Below are 15815 nucleotides of genomic sequence, written 5' to 3'. Positions count from 1 at the left end.
TGCACTCATTAATATTCATTTTCACAAGATTATTTTTTGCTTGTAATTTTGATATTTTCGTATAAAAGAAATATTGTAAAATAGTATGTTGTATGAAGTCTTGTCGGAAATCATAGCTTCGTACATTTTTTCTCAAGAATTCTTATTTTATAGTCAATGAGACTAACATGAAGATGTATAGATATTTTATTTATTTCGTTGTAATAATCAAACATGAAAATGTTATATTGGCATCTAAAAATTAACTTGAGTAATAAGATAAAACAGGGATTACGGATTAATAGCAGGGATTACGGATTAATAGCAGGGATTATTAAGATATTGTGGATATTCTGCCTTTTAGATGTGCTAAAGGTACAGCATTCACTTACATCCGATTTACAGTGCTGTATCTCAGCCTCACTTCTGTACTTCTCCAGTATCATGCTGTAAAACAGTATCACATGTGTATCACATATTAGGCCATACAAGTGATGAACATGTGATGCAGTATCACGGTATTTTCCTATGACACTTCAAAAATCTAGATACAGTGTCGGTTACCACGTGAAGGTATTGGTGGTACATTCACCAATGAGGATAAATGAGCACCCAGTGAAAACATGCTCATAATGCAATTAAGCATGCAACCTATTTTCTTTGTTTCAGTTTTACATTTTGAAGCTAAACAGTAATGTTTATCATTATGCGATGCAAAATATTCAAATGAAAGGAAAGAAGAAGAGAAACAGCTGCGTATCATTATAAAGCGAACATGATTAACAATAGTCTAACAGTTGCGTTCAGTTTGACTTGCAATATATTTTCATCATTAATTTGTAATGCACATTTAGAATGTCAATATTCCTTACGTGCCTTCTGGTTGATCAGAGCACATGACCGGCGCCTGGAATCGAACCCACGACACGCGCGAGTTAACATATCCGGGAAACATTGTTTTTCTTCCTATGAGGCCAAGGTAAAAATCATCATTAATACATCCGGGAATCATACGATGTGAGAATTTGCCTGGCTGGGGTGAACCACATTGATATCAAACGTTATTAAACGTGTTTATTTCTTGTTAACTAAGGAAAAAACATGTTATATTCAATATTATTATCTCTATGTTGAAGAAACCCAAGAAAAATTGCTTCCGCCTACGCAATGCATTATGGGTTTAATTATCATTGGCAAAAATGCAGGTATTACTATAGTACAGTATATCTAATTTGCATTTAATATGCATTTTAACGTTATTTTCTCACACACAGTAAGAGCAATATGGAACAACGTAGTGCGATCATGGAAGAATATTATATTAAATATTTGTCTTTTCTTTAAATTATTAAAATTTGTATCGATTGCGCGTCTTTCTTAAATCCAACTAAAGCTGTAAAACAGTTAGCACATGGGTTTTAATATTTTAAGTACGTATCTTATTAAACTTTAACGCGCATGAGCACGAGATCCATTCAAGCGTGTCGAATTAGTTTCACGCTTATCACGTGATCTATGGATTTAATCACGTTTAAGCGATGGTTTGCGTTTCGACGTTTAGAATATTAAGGAGCGTCGAGTTTATCAATGCGAATGGTTACAACAAAACTGCAGCCTAGACATCGCAGAAAACACTCTCTCTGATTGCATGCACAAACTGAAGATGTCGACGGCTGGGAATATTTTCGGTATTGTGTTTGGTTGTATTTTAGCAGTTGTATTCGTATCACTGTTCATTTATTCGGCATACAAAGCATACGTGTAAGTAAATAAATCTATAAGTTGAGCTAGCTGCATGCATGCCTAGAGATAATTAGTATAATATAGGCTGCAATACGCCGGTAGTACGAGCATGGATTATCATGAATATTTGGAATTCTAGCTAGCAACGTTTACAATATCTTTTTTTTCACATGTTTAGCCTACAGCCTGATAAATGCAGATTTGAAAAAAAAGTCTGCATCCTAATGTTTACCGGGAAAAAGTTCTTTACTGAACAATATTATATTAATAAATAATTGTTATCAACTGTTGAACGCGCGCTTTAAAAATGTTGTGTTCTATTGTCTTATTATAGGTATCTACTTAGGCCTATATAGGATTAGTTATTAAGCAGGTGTCAACTGTAGCCTAATTACGTAAGAAATATACTTGCCAGAAATATAACGATACTCTTGCATGAAATATGATTTCATAAAGTACGGTAGATTACAAGTGATATCGTAAAGAGGGACACACAATGTTGAATAATAATGTACACACGCGCGTACAGACACCGTTGAAATGTTATTTGTATACGCGCGCGTACATACGCTGATGAAAATGATATTGTTCGTATACGCGCGCGTACAAACGCTGATTAAACTGCTATTGTTCGTATACGCGCGCGTACAAACACTGAAGTAAAATGACATTGATTGTGTACGCTCGCGCACAAATACTGATGAAAATAATATTGCATATTGTATGTGCGCGTACAAACACTGATGAAGATGTCATCGCTTTTATATGTATTGCATTCTTCAATTCGCGCAGTCTTAACTTAATATCAAGGGGCGAATTTGGTGATTACTTTGTTTGGTTTCTGGGAGATGGTTTGCAAGTCCTCAATCCTATCCGTACGTCATAATCAATTAAATTTGAAGTATAATATTATCGTTTGGTATTTAATATTTTAATTCGATATTTATCAAGAAACACTTTGGAGGTTATCTTGATTACAAAATAGCAACATGGTTTCTAGATGTTGTGATGACGTATGACCGTGTGTCAGATTTGATAACGGTATTCTTGTACAAGATACAAGTATATTTTTATAAATAATTTGGTAATAAAATAATGATATGCGATATAGCCAAGTTGTATGATACAATAATGTATGTGATAAAACAGTATGTGATATGTATAGATGAAATCTTATAGTTATGACATTAGGGGCACGCAATTTAACTCGTGCGTACAAAAGATGATTAAGAGGTTTGTGCGCGCGTACATCTACCCGTGCATGTTACGTAAATAATCTGTTAGTATGAGGCCTACACAATGATATATTATAATATTATTTTACATAATGTATGTGTATTTTCAATTGTCGGCGGGTGATACTAATAAAATAAAATATAGGCCTGGCTATGTAAAGAAACAAGACATAAATTGAATATAGTATGTCAATAATTAAATATATATGCTCATAATACAATTAGTTTATTATTACAAAATCAGGTGGAAAAAAGGTAATTATATAAATATTCAAACATTTGGTAATTAAATAGAAATGTTGATTTATTATTATAGCTTTGTTTGACGTAAACATTATTATACGATTTATTGTCGATTATTCCAATCGATTTCAACAACGTAAAATGAAATTAAATCTATATATGGCTGTCACTAATATAACACATTTGGTGTAGGAGCAACAATATCATTATAATTATATCTAAAAACAATATTGAATCCATTTTTTGATTTTGTTGGGCACAAATTGCCTATACAATATTGAACCCATTTTTTGATTTTGTTGGGCAAATTGCCTATAAACAATAGATTTAAACTAGTTTAATCCTGTTTACCGAACTTTACAAGACGGACGTGTTAAGTCATAAATGATAAATATGGCGTCCATACATTGTTTATGATATCTGCTGAACACTTTAGAAAAACAAATGCCTCTTTTTGAATCTCACAACAGTATTGTTTGTGTCAATTTAAGAGTGTTTAATTTGTTGGTCCTTTTTTTTTTAAATCTCCTCTCTCCCTGTTGTTTTGATTGAACAATAATCTTGACAAATAAACCTTCTATTACAACCAACACGAATCTTTGTTATTTTAGAAACAATCTTATTCAGGTATATTTACATACGGGTCTAGTCTTATTGTCTTAGCGGCTTCTTTCAGGCCTAAAGACCAATTTACACAGAAAATATAGAATCTCATTTCTTTTCTTATGACAACGCGCAGCGGACGGGGCTGTTTCCGCTCAAGCAAGGCAATGTTAGATTGCTTTGGCTCAAGATAGTAAGGCTATAGTTGAAGAATCTGCGTGGGACAAGCTACGCGGTTTTCCGCTTACCGTTCCGTATTATGTGTTCATCTTATCCACACACAAATAAGTCTCTCTAATCGAAGAGAGACTATATTGTTAATTCAAAGAAGACCTGTAGTAATAAAGATTTCATTAATTCTGTTCTCAGACAATATTGTCGTCTGGATTGTGTTTAATATAAATGTATGGATTAATTTCACAAACATGTAGAAAGAAGAACGTATCGAGTTATTGGCGCGAGCTAACCACTCAACGTTAATTACTGACTACTTGATAGTAGGCCTACAATGTTATCCTCGCTTATAATCAATGTAAACAATAGCCAAGCATAGTGAACACAAGAATATTATCACTAATAGTAATTGATTTTCGTAAGAAAAACAACTTAATTGTACTTTATCTGTTTTTTTTTCTATATTAATGATGTATTTTTTCATAAAAAGTGACAGAAAGTCGTAAATAATGTAACAATTAGTTATTCTCAAGAGTAATTTAATCGTGCAGACATTTGTACTCAAATACATTTCTTTGATTTTACAGGATGGAGTTATAGACAATGTTTATTTTGAGTTCCCTTTTGATGTTTGCAGCACTGTTTCGTTGTCGGTTCCCGCTTGTGATTACGCAACACAGCACATTTGCGTCAATACGACGCTGCAATAAACGCTGCGTTCGTTGCGTCGCTAGTGGGAACCACGCTTAACTGTGGCCATGAAATAAATAGCTAAATAGCTAAGTCTGAACCGACCCTACACTACGTATATGTATATGAATATATTAGCAGACTGTGACAGATGACACGTTCAGTGTCACTCCTCCTGCGAGTTATTAACCGAAACCATCTGTGACCGATAATGTTACCAGATGCTATAGATATAATTTATAATTGAAAAATGAATGAGATATTTTAATATCATATTTAAATGATGCGAATAGATGTGATCGAGTGGGGACAATATCGGCCATTAGTCTCGCCAATGATGAGGCTAAGAGAATGTTCGTTTTCCATTCAATTTAAGGGCCTCTCAATGCCATTAATAGACTGCGCTATAACTTGGTTTGTCGATATGTCTGTTTGTCCAATCCAATGTTAGTGAATATTAGTTGCAATTGAGTTGGTATGTTGATGATTGTCTCTACGAGGCTTCATACGAAGTTCGTTATCAATTAAGGATAAAGCTTGTTTCATCTTGTACGCAATACAATTACGTAGTTGCAACGCGATTGAGTCGATCAATCAAAAGCGACAGTTCTGATGGTCCACCGTACCGTGATTGGTCAAATTAATTGCGACGCGATTACGTACTTGCGTTGCGTGCAAGTGAGAACCAAGTCTAATACTGTATCGTGATGGTCACTGACTCAATGATTTACGTTATGTCGGTGTGTCTATATCCAACTTTGTCAACTCTCTCTAGGCCTATATGTTATGATGGCTACATTATCCGCATAATAAATATGAAATGGCTCTTAGACCTATTTGAGGTCATACAACCTTGGCTTATTGGAAACCTATTGCCGATATTATTCACATATTTATTTTAATAAATGGAGATTAATTCATTGATTAACAGTATCATCAACAATATGTGGTTTAGACCAATGTTCGTTAAATGATAAAGTTAGTGTAGGCATATTGTGTTGCTTATTTTGTCTGATAACGTGACATTTTTATTATTATACATAATTGAGGTTTATTCTTTGTGTTTGTCACGAACTTTTCTGTAGATAAAAGCACTAAATTTTGGACGAGAAATTTGTGAATACAGTAAATACATTTTAATATATGCATAATTGATAATAATATGAATTGTATATGCATATCATTAGGTAGACTTTCCCCAAGTCTGTAGTATTTTTGTAGTTACTTTTCGATGTTTGTCTGAAATACAAGCTCAAGTATGAAACGCCATATGTGCCAAAATGTTTATCTTTTTACTATATTCAAAGGCTTTTCGATGATTGTCTGAAATACAAGCTCAAATAGTATGTGCCAAAATATTTATCTTTTTACTAATATTATTAAGTCAAAACTCTATCTGGAACTCAGACTAATCATTATATGCCTTCTTGTATTAGTGACTCAAAAATAAAAGTCTTCATAACTTTTCGATTTAACGTACACGATCGCTCCCGTCTTTATTGTCAGGCTTCTTCTGCTAATGGTATTCTGCTTCAATTCTTCTGAGAATACAGCACGTAGAGTACGTTATAATATTATAATAGCATCGTTTTAATGCAAAATTTGTAACAGTCATTGCCCTACTAGCTTTGTACTTAACGTGCACGTGTAGGCCTAAATTCTCTTTTTGTAATTAGGTCTATAGTATTACACTTCTTTTTAACTAGAAAATAATATTCAGGCTTGTATACACTATTATGTTTTCGTACAAATTCACAGGCTGCTGCTCAATGTTGAATATCCATGCCATAAATTTGCTGTCGAGAGCAGTGTCAAGAGTGCATTGCATTTATGTGCGTCGTGTACTACGACGCATGCGTACACTAGTTTGGCGTATTAAACAGTGAGGCCTCAATGTTTGTTTATGTACACCACGAATACTGGTCAATTTGTTTTTCTGAATAATCTACGCGGAACTGTGTTTTTTTTTCTTTTGTAATTCCATATCAACATTAATATAGGTCTCGAGAGAAATTGAAAAGCAAGTTAAGTGTTGTTAAGAGATTGGAAAGCCAATTGATTGAATGTGTTTGCCATTGCTAATGAAATCCTGTGTGTATTACGTCTAGCCTATTTTTTCACTATTGGTTGATACGATCCATTGCACATCTTTCTCGATGTTTGTAGATATATATCTTCGATAAAGTGTTTAATTAAGGTCGATTATTTTCTTCTTTTATTAATAACTAATGATCATCATCGTTATCATAATCATCGTCATCGTAGTCGTCATCATCGTCGTCATCACCATCATTTATCATCGTCATAATCCATCATTATCATCATCATCGTTGTCATCGTCATCATTATCATCATAATCATCCATCATTATCATCCATCATCATCATCCATTGTAATCGTCATGATCATCCATTTAATCATCATCGTCATCATCGTCGTCGTCGTCGTCGTCATCATCATCGTCATCATCATCATCATCATCATCATCACTATCATCATCATCATCACTATCATCATCATCATCATCATCACTATCATCATCATCATCATCCACCATCATTATCATCATCATTATGACCATCATTATCCATATCCATCATCCATCATCATCATCATCATCATCATCATCATACATCATCATTATCATCATTATAATTGTTTAACTTACCATCGTCTTTGGGTACAAGGATCTTCTTTAATCGCCATTTGCTTAGTACTTATTGGGTAAGTTATTTAACTAACGGCGTTCCATACAAAATACCAGAAATTGATTTTATCGCGACCGACTTGAACGCGACCGATATAATCGTATGCCTGAACAAGCATTATAAAAATTCAAGTCACAATTCTGCTTTTTTTCATCTTGAATAGTCAAGCTTGTGTTCAATTATTTTATTTTATGGCGTACTTCGTCTAAATCAACCATCCATAATTCTAAATGGCACGACTCGCATAATTAATTCACATATTCGATACAAACTTGTCGCAAGAGTTGCAAGATGAAGACATCAGTGTACGTTTACACGAGTAGAATTCATATCATGTAACATTTGCATTGGGGATAATATCGTTAAACGTATGGGGTGAATAATTAAGTCTTCGTTTACATTGATAATTGTGAATTTTGTGAATGAGAACGTGTAAACAGCGTCTTGATTAACATAACCTTTTAAGAGCAGATGAAGACAGTAATGTACGAGCTAATTATAACTACATGTTTTTTTTTTAATGTACAGCTTTCCAATATTTGTAAAATGAATGTACTTCGTTAGAAACTCCTCCATCACGAAGAAGACTCACAGAAAGAGATTTACCTTAGGTTTAAGAGATCTTTTACGTGCGATCCCTTTGCAAGTTTCTCCGCTCGTGCAATTAAGATTGGTTTGCCATTTAGACGCAGCGCGCAAATAAATAACGTCGGACAATTTAACAACTTGATTTGACCAATCACGACATGGATTTTACGGACTGTCGTGATTGGTCAACTCATTCGCGTTGTCATGCCACTGTTGCGCTGCAGTTTCATGCTAAAAATATAATATCATATTTCAATGGGTTTAACAACCGCGCACGACATGTTCAAAATCATGGACATGTTTGATTTGTTTATCCTCTCAAAATGTCTTTTATCATCTCGTGTACTCAAAGGTTTAAATTAAAGCGACTATATAAATAGTAATAGTTACCTATTTATGCATTGCCTTAATTCAGTGCACTCTCTGCAGGGCCTCCCTCGTGTAATCAATCATATCTGGAGACTAATTTTAGCTGCAATATGTAGATGATAAATTAGCCGCAGGAGTAATTTCGCCTCTATAGCTTACTGTTCTTCTTACTCTTCGTTGAAGTCGTTGGGAAAAGTTGTTATTTAAGCTAAGTTCACATAATTCAAATGGTAGCAATACTTGATTAGGTAAATTGATTGGTAATTTGGAGTTTGGTTCCAGGAGGGTTTATGCGTGCATAGCGAGAGCAGCTTGTCTAAAGCTCTGTCTACACTATCAAACTTTATGTGACAAAACAAATGTTTTATCACTATCATGTTTAAGCACATCACTACCATATTTGGGCACACACTTTTTTGTTTCATAAAGTTTGATAGTGTAGACAGAGCTTAATATCGTTACGCTCAAACCTAACGTAGCGAGAATTTCAATATCTGTAAAATATAAAATCAATGTATCGTCTGAAAAGAAATTAGGATATCAATATTTGGTATCGACGTAATTATTACTCAGTGAATGGTTTTACCGACAATATTAACTTAATTTAGTCCAATTTTACACTTGAAATTCCAATGACAACCCTATAATCATTTGATTCATGTCTTCTTACTGCCATTGCGTCAAATCGTAAGATTTTTATTCTTGATTAAAGCGTGGTTCCCACTAGAACGCAACAAAAAGCGCAAGCGTGTTGACCATTGACAAGCCACTGTTCGAATAATCCTTCGCTTGTGATTAGTCAACTTACTTACGTTGCGTATTGCGTTGTGTCGCTATTGAGAACCAAGCTTAAGAAAGAGACAACGCAAGTTATTTGACCAATCGCAATGGGTATTCCGAACAATCGCTTGTGATTGGCCAGCCTTGATTGCGCGTACAAAAGTGAAAACCAAGCTTAAAAGGAATGGGGTGTCGGTTTTTATTTCATTAAAAATGTATTCAATTACGAATGAATTATTATTAATAAATAATAATTATGATTTTTTTTTTAGTGATAGAAAACGAATAATTGAAAAGAATAGACGAATCCAAGAAGATGATCTTCTTTCCGAAGAACGTGGTGACGAAGATGGCGAACAAGACGCCGATCAGTTCTCGGACGAGCCTCCGATGATGGAACGAAAATGGACACAAAAGGGTGTCGCGTACCGCAGAGAGGGCGCTGTTGTGCATATATCCGTGAAAGATAAAAATCAACAAAAAGATGAAGATTGCGTGTTGCCGAAACAGCAAGTCACGACTTACAGTACTATGCAACAGCCTAATGGTGCAAGACCCGCGCAAAATAACGTTGAAGTAGAAATAAATGGAGATCCGCCCGCGCCTATCGTTCCGACGAGCGCGAATGTAATATCGGCAGGTAATGGCCACGATGAGGCGAATGCGTCGTGGCTGTAACGTTCAGTTTGACTACTTGAACTTCAATGTAGCGTTGAAACCTTGCATTTTAGATCTTGATTGGATGATGGATACCTTGGATGGATAACTTGTAAAAGTTAAAAATTTGAATTTTATAAAGTAAAATCGCGTCTTCAGTACTTGCGAATTGCAACACCCATTTGAACTATTGCCACCCACAAATACATGAATATTGTTGTATAACGTATACGCTGTCAATACCGCCAACAGACCAGAGATTTCCAACGAGAATTGTTGAAACTAGCAATAATCAAATATAGGCTAGTGAAAGTGCCAAGGAGAGCCTACTGTAGTCCATGTTCGAGACGGCGATTGATTTAATATTGTTAAAAAGATATAAATATGTTGGCACACATGGCGTTTCATACAAGAATACTAAGAACATAAAGATAGAGAGACTTTACTTGAGGCAATCTTCAGGAGAGTCAAGTCTCTACTACAGTCAAACAAAATGAACCGTTGTCCATCAAGATTTTTGTAGCCCGGCCGTTAAATTGTTATGATAGCTTTACACGGAGATTTCAAGAAAATTTTCTTCGAGAATAAGTTGATTTATTTATCTGTGATGCCTAATTACTGTTATTACAGTGGATGAAATTGAACGTTACGTTCTTAGATACAATAAGATGTTTCTTTCCTAAATGTCAACCATCGATCATTTTGAATTGCCAAAATACTCGCGTCGTTAAATTCAACCCACTTTTCAACGCGCACGCGTGCGTACACCGATTTTGCTTGTTCGCATACAATTCTTGATAAAGAAGATTATAATATAAAAGTACTAGTACTCTGCGTGTTTTATATTAAGTTTGGAATAATATAGATATATTAAATAGTAGTGTTTTAAATTTCCAACGTATAACGTATAGACGGCATATTAAGTTCAATCCATTTTAAAAGAAGTAATAGATATGGAAATTGTAATAAAAGACCTGGAGTATTTTGATTAGGCTATACTTCTCGAGAATTGTTCAGTTACTAAATTATCTATTTGTATCAAGAAAGTAATTTTCTTTTCATTAAATTTGACATTTAGTATAATTTATAAGTGGTATGCACTGCAGGTATTCAATTCCAATTTCCATTACTATTTTCGAGATATTATGCCGTAATTGTCCTGTCCTCTAGTGGGAACTAGAACTAAGCATAGCAAAGTCGTGTTGGTTGCTAGCTGCTGTGCGTGAGTGCTAAAATAACAAAATTATGGGACGCCATTAATGCCAAACATTGCCTTTTGTTTTTAAAAACATGCCGACAAAAAACTGTACATTTGTAATTTATAAATAACGTAGGTTGTACAATAAATGATCGGTTTTTGTGTTATTGTTTTAGAGTAACTAATGAAATATGGTATTATATAATAACATTTTACATAGGCCTACACACCACTAACTTTGTGCCATAAGTACTACTACATTGTTGAATGTGGCCTATGCATGTACTGTGCTTAAATATTTTGTTTTTAAATTGTACTATTTGCTAATTTGCGGTACTGACTCCAGGGGTACCTACACTAAAACTTTTTATTTGTTATTTTGTTGTTTAAAGGCGAAATCGTTGTTTTTTAAAAACTTTATTAAAACAACAAAATATCCTACCTAATCAAAATTTGGTTTTATTCATCTGTATTATTTTATGTTTTGGGGACATCTTAAAAACTTGGTTTCCACTTGAACGCAATGACGTAAAGTGCACCGCGGTAATTTGACCAATCACGACACTATGGATCATCCCAACTGTCGCTTGTGATTGGGTAAAGCTCACTTGCGTTGTGCCTACGTCATTTTACTGCGTCCAAGTAGGAACCAGCCTCTATAGAAAACATTTTTGTTAAATGCTACTTTTAGAAACTAGTTAGGTATTTCCTTGTATATCTTGAAAGTAGCAATGTAGCTAGTCTTTCACCAATGTTTGTCTTCCCTTTTCTTATTTTTCCAGTTGTAATACTATGACGTATTATTTACATTTACAGTTTGTAAAAATTTAGAATAGACTTTTGAATTGAATCACTCATGCAGAACTTAAATCAATTACAGTCTTCTAAATACAAGATATTATCTGAATAGTAATAGTATTTATTATGATAACAATTAAATATTGCCTTAACAGTCCCAGCTATATAAAAATAATAATCTTATTTGTTTTGCAGTTAACTAAAACAAATAAGATGTTTTATGCATAACAAAAAATGTAATAATATTCTGAAATTGCTTTTATTCTTCATTGGATATGTGCTGTGGTAGAACCAATAATAATAATAATAATAATAATAATGAATAAAACAAGATTCGCAGATAAGCTAGCGATGCAACGTAACGCAACCTACGCAACGTAAGAAAATGCCCTTCCAATAATTGTGTTCCTCCGTCTGCCTGAAATAAAAACGATGTGTGTAGCATACACTGTTGCGTCGTCGGTTACGCAATACAGCACTAAAGCGTGGTTCCCACTAGCAACGCAAGTGAATTGACCAATCACAAGCGATGGCTTATTCGCTTGTGATTGCTAACTGTCTATAACTTCGCTTGTCATTGGTTAAAACGCTTTCGTTGCGTTACGTCCTTGCGTTGCGTCGCTAGTGGGAACCAAGCTTTAAGGCCTGTTTTCCTGTCGACGTTATTTGACGCTATCGTTAACAATAATCGGCGATCTTCTACGTAAACATTGAAATGTTAACGATTTACAGGAAAATGTCGTTTCCATTTCAACTTGATCGTTCTTAAACGACGATAGCGTCAAATAACATCTACAGGAAAATAGGCTTTACGTCAATACGTCGTAGCGTTGCGTTACGTTGCGTCGCTAGTGGAAACCAAGCTTTATTGGGTTAACTGATTACTTCAATTGAATAATAGGTTTTTTTTACTTTGGTTGTTGTGAGAGTTTCTACATACTCGGCTACACCGGATCTTCTGATTAGCAATATAACTCTAGAGAATATAGTTATTTCTTCAAGCTACTACTTATTTATAAGTTATCATAAGCGTGGTTCCCACTAGCGACGCAACACAAGGACGTAACGCAACGCAAGTGAATTGACCAATCACAAGCGATGGCTTATTCGCTTTTGATTGCTAACTGTCTATAACTTCGCTTGTCATTGGTTAAAACGCTTGCGTTGCGTTTACGTCCTTGCGTTACGTTCTAGTGGGAACCAAGCTTTATAAAGAAATCATATATAATTATCTGCATTTGTTTTACTAAAATTGTTATACAAAATAAATTTGTTCCCAATATCGAAGCTATTTTCATTTGCTGTCTTTTTGATGTAGTTTTAGCATGCGCATTTGAAACTTTATTAGTTCTTAAGTTATGTGACCAAAAAACCGGATTAATAATTTATTACGTAACATGCATAATTGGCATAAACTAAATGGAGAAATATGGCTCGGACTTTGAACTTTGAAACTCATCCATTACCGTTAAGCTTGGTTCCCACTAGCACTCAACGCCGGGACGTAAGCCGCAACGCAAGCGAATTGAACAATCACAAGTAAAGTCGAATGATCCATCGCTTGGATTGGTCAATTGCGTTGCGGCTTACGCCCTTGTGTTGAGTGCTAGTGGGAACCAAGATTTACCGCTCATCTTTACACGGCAATTAGCTGCTGACACGCAATTGACTACTCATTAGGTATAGCCCTAGTCGCAATTGTGTTTTTTTTCTCATAAAATTAACACCGTCTGCCACTATTCGCATACCGCTACGATATCCTATTTGCTCTGTGTTGAACGGCCGTGATTGTGAATTACAAAATCACATAATTGAACCGCCGGTGCATTGTGGAGAATTTAGCTAAATCTATTTACTCTACTTTATTTGCAGTTTTGATTAACACACTCCTGATTAACACGACTCACTTACTCGTTCACTCACTTTAAACCGCTGATTAAGCCTAATATTTAAAATAACCAAATTAAATTCATCTACCGATACTGTTTTCTAAACTCGAGCGAAATCCATCTGAATGAATTGTTACTAATGTATAGATGAGCGCCCTCTATATAAAGTAGAATATCTTGAGAAAACTTGGTTTTTATTGCCATTTCAATAATTACACACACACAAATGACATAAATCAAAATGTCTCAAATAATGTATGCTATCCATTTTATTATTCATATTGTTGAGAAATTGTTTTATATTTCAGTTCTAAATAATAATCCAGGTATAGTATTTATGATATTAACTAGTACACGTCACAACAACATATTACATTTATGCGTGATGCATGATGAATTACGACGACACAACTGTCCATTCCAGAACGATATGGGACGCCAAATGGGTAATAAATATGATAAATGCGGTTGTCAGTTAATGTACTGTATAAGATTTGGTACGGTACTCTTTCAGTTGAGAGTATTTTATAAGGATGATCCATCGCGTCGTCCCCACTAGCGACGCAACGTAACGCAACCTAATGCTTGGTTCTTCTCACTAGCGACGCAACGTAAGAGAATTCCCTTCCAAACATTGTGTTTTCCCCCGCCTGCGTGAAATCAAACCTGCGATTTTTACAGCACTGTTGCGTCGTCGGTTCCCACTTGCGATTACGAAATCCATCACTTTGCGTCGATACGTCACTGCGTTGCGTTGCGTTGCGTTCTAGTGGGAACCACGCTTAAGCAATGTAAGAAAATGCCCTTCCAATAATTGTGTTTTCCCCGCCTGCGTGAAATCAAACCTGCTATGCTTGCAGAACTATTGCGTCGTCGGTTTCCACTTGTGATTACGCAATACAGCACTTTGCGTCAATAAGTCTAGTTGCGTTCTAGTGGGAACCGCGGCTTTACGGCGCGTTTACGTCCTTGTGTTGCATTCCTCCTATAAAAGTCCGCTCGTTGGAACCAAGCTTTACGCGTAACTTCTATTTATGTATTTGAATGCTAACGTCACGTCTAGTTGACCTTTTTCATCTCACATTTCATTTGACAGGACGAAGAGAATTAAAATGACAGACCATGCTATTTATAAGCTATATATCAATGTTTCTATTTCAAGTCACGTGGCATTGGATTATGTGACCTATATTGTATTATTAATTACAAAGATGGCTAAAATGCAATTTCGATAACATTTTTATCCATTTTCAGATATTTAGTATAGCATCATCAGTAATAGCTAATTGAATAAATAATATTCAAAATGTCTTCAAATCTGAAAAATATATTTCGAAAAGTCGTAATAATCAAGATACAGGCATAAAGTAATCTCATCAAACAAAATATTATAATATATAAATAGAATAGAATACCTATCTATCTCGTAACAAAAGTCCAATATTGCTTTTGTTTTTACAGTTCTTCTCTCATGGGCTTTATACTTCTTTGCATAATATATAAAAAATATAATTACGTTAGCAACGAAGAGGAAAAATTAAAGAGGCTTTGATAGTATGACGTCATCAGATCTTTTTACGATCAGCAATCAATTCAGATACCGATAGTTTCAAACTGTTCCGTTATTTAATTGATTTAATACAAAGGTCTTATCTAAGAAATTAAACCTAGGAATTGAAGAAATTCTGCTCGTGCAGCAAAACAAAAACATTCATATTTCTTTACAAAATACGAAGATTGAACGTGTATTCTGTGACGTCATTTATAACACATATAAACAAACTTTACGTAAGCCTGAGTGACATTTTCACTCACACTTGATAAAAACAACATATGAAACATGTCGTCACACTTGCCCTATTGCCGATGGAACGTAAACAGAGAAACCCAAGCACAAATACATTACCCTTAATAATGATTATATTATTTGGTTCTTATCGTTTAGTTTCTTGTATTATTTGCATATAGATGAAGATTTTCAGCGTATAAAGGGACCTATTCAGAGAATCTAATAGCTCTCTGAAGAAAAATTGATTGTTATTATGAGATAGCTAATTGTAATGCTTACTTCGGTTGATGACGTAATGCGCGTCTTCTTGTCCTAACTCTGCAGTGATACAACACAATCTTGACGGGGTAGATTTAAGCTTATTTCCCATGA

At 34.6% G+C, this 15815-nt stretch overlaps 1 protein-coding gene across 1 annotated transcript; it reads left to right on the top strand.

Annotated features, from left to right (window-relative positions):
* The first annotated feature begins 1529 nt into the window (after positions 1 to 1529).
* LOC140060526 (uncharacterized) lies at positions 1530 to 13052 on the top strand. The gene is made up of 2 exons (XM_072106782.1): positions 1530 to 1740; positions 9385 to 13052. The coding sequence occupies exons 1-2, from the start codon at positions 1628 to 1630 to the stop codon at positions 9788 to 9790; spliced, it is 519 nt and encodes a 172-aa protein (XP_071962883.1). The 5' UTR covers positions 1530 to 1627; the 3' UTR covers positions 9791 to 13052.
* The last annotated feature ends 2763 nt before the right edge of the window (positions 13053 to 15815 follow it).

Source organism: Antedon mediterranea, chromosome 10, assembly GCF_964355755.1.
Source record: "Antedon mediterranea chromosome 10, ecAntMedi1.1, whole genome shotgun sequence".
In the NCBI taxonomy this organism is placed as follows: domain Eukaryota; kingdom Metazoa; phylum Echinodermata; class Crinoidea; order Comatulida; family Antedonidae; genus Antedon; species Antedon mediterranea.
Note: the sequence above shows the minus strand (reverse complement) of the source record. Positions and strands in the feature narration are given on the sequence as shown.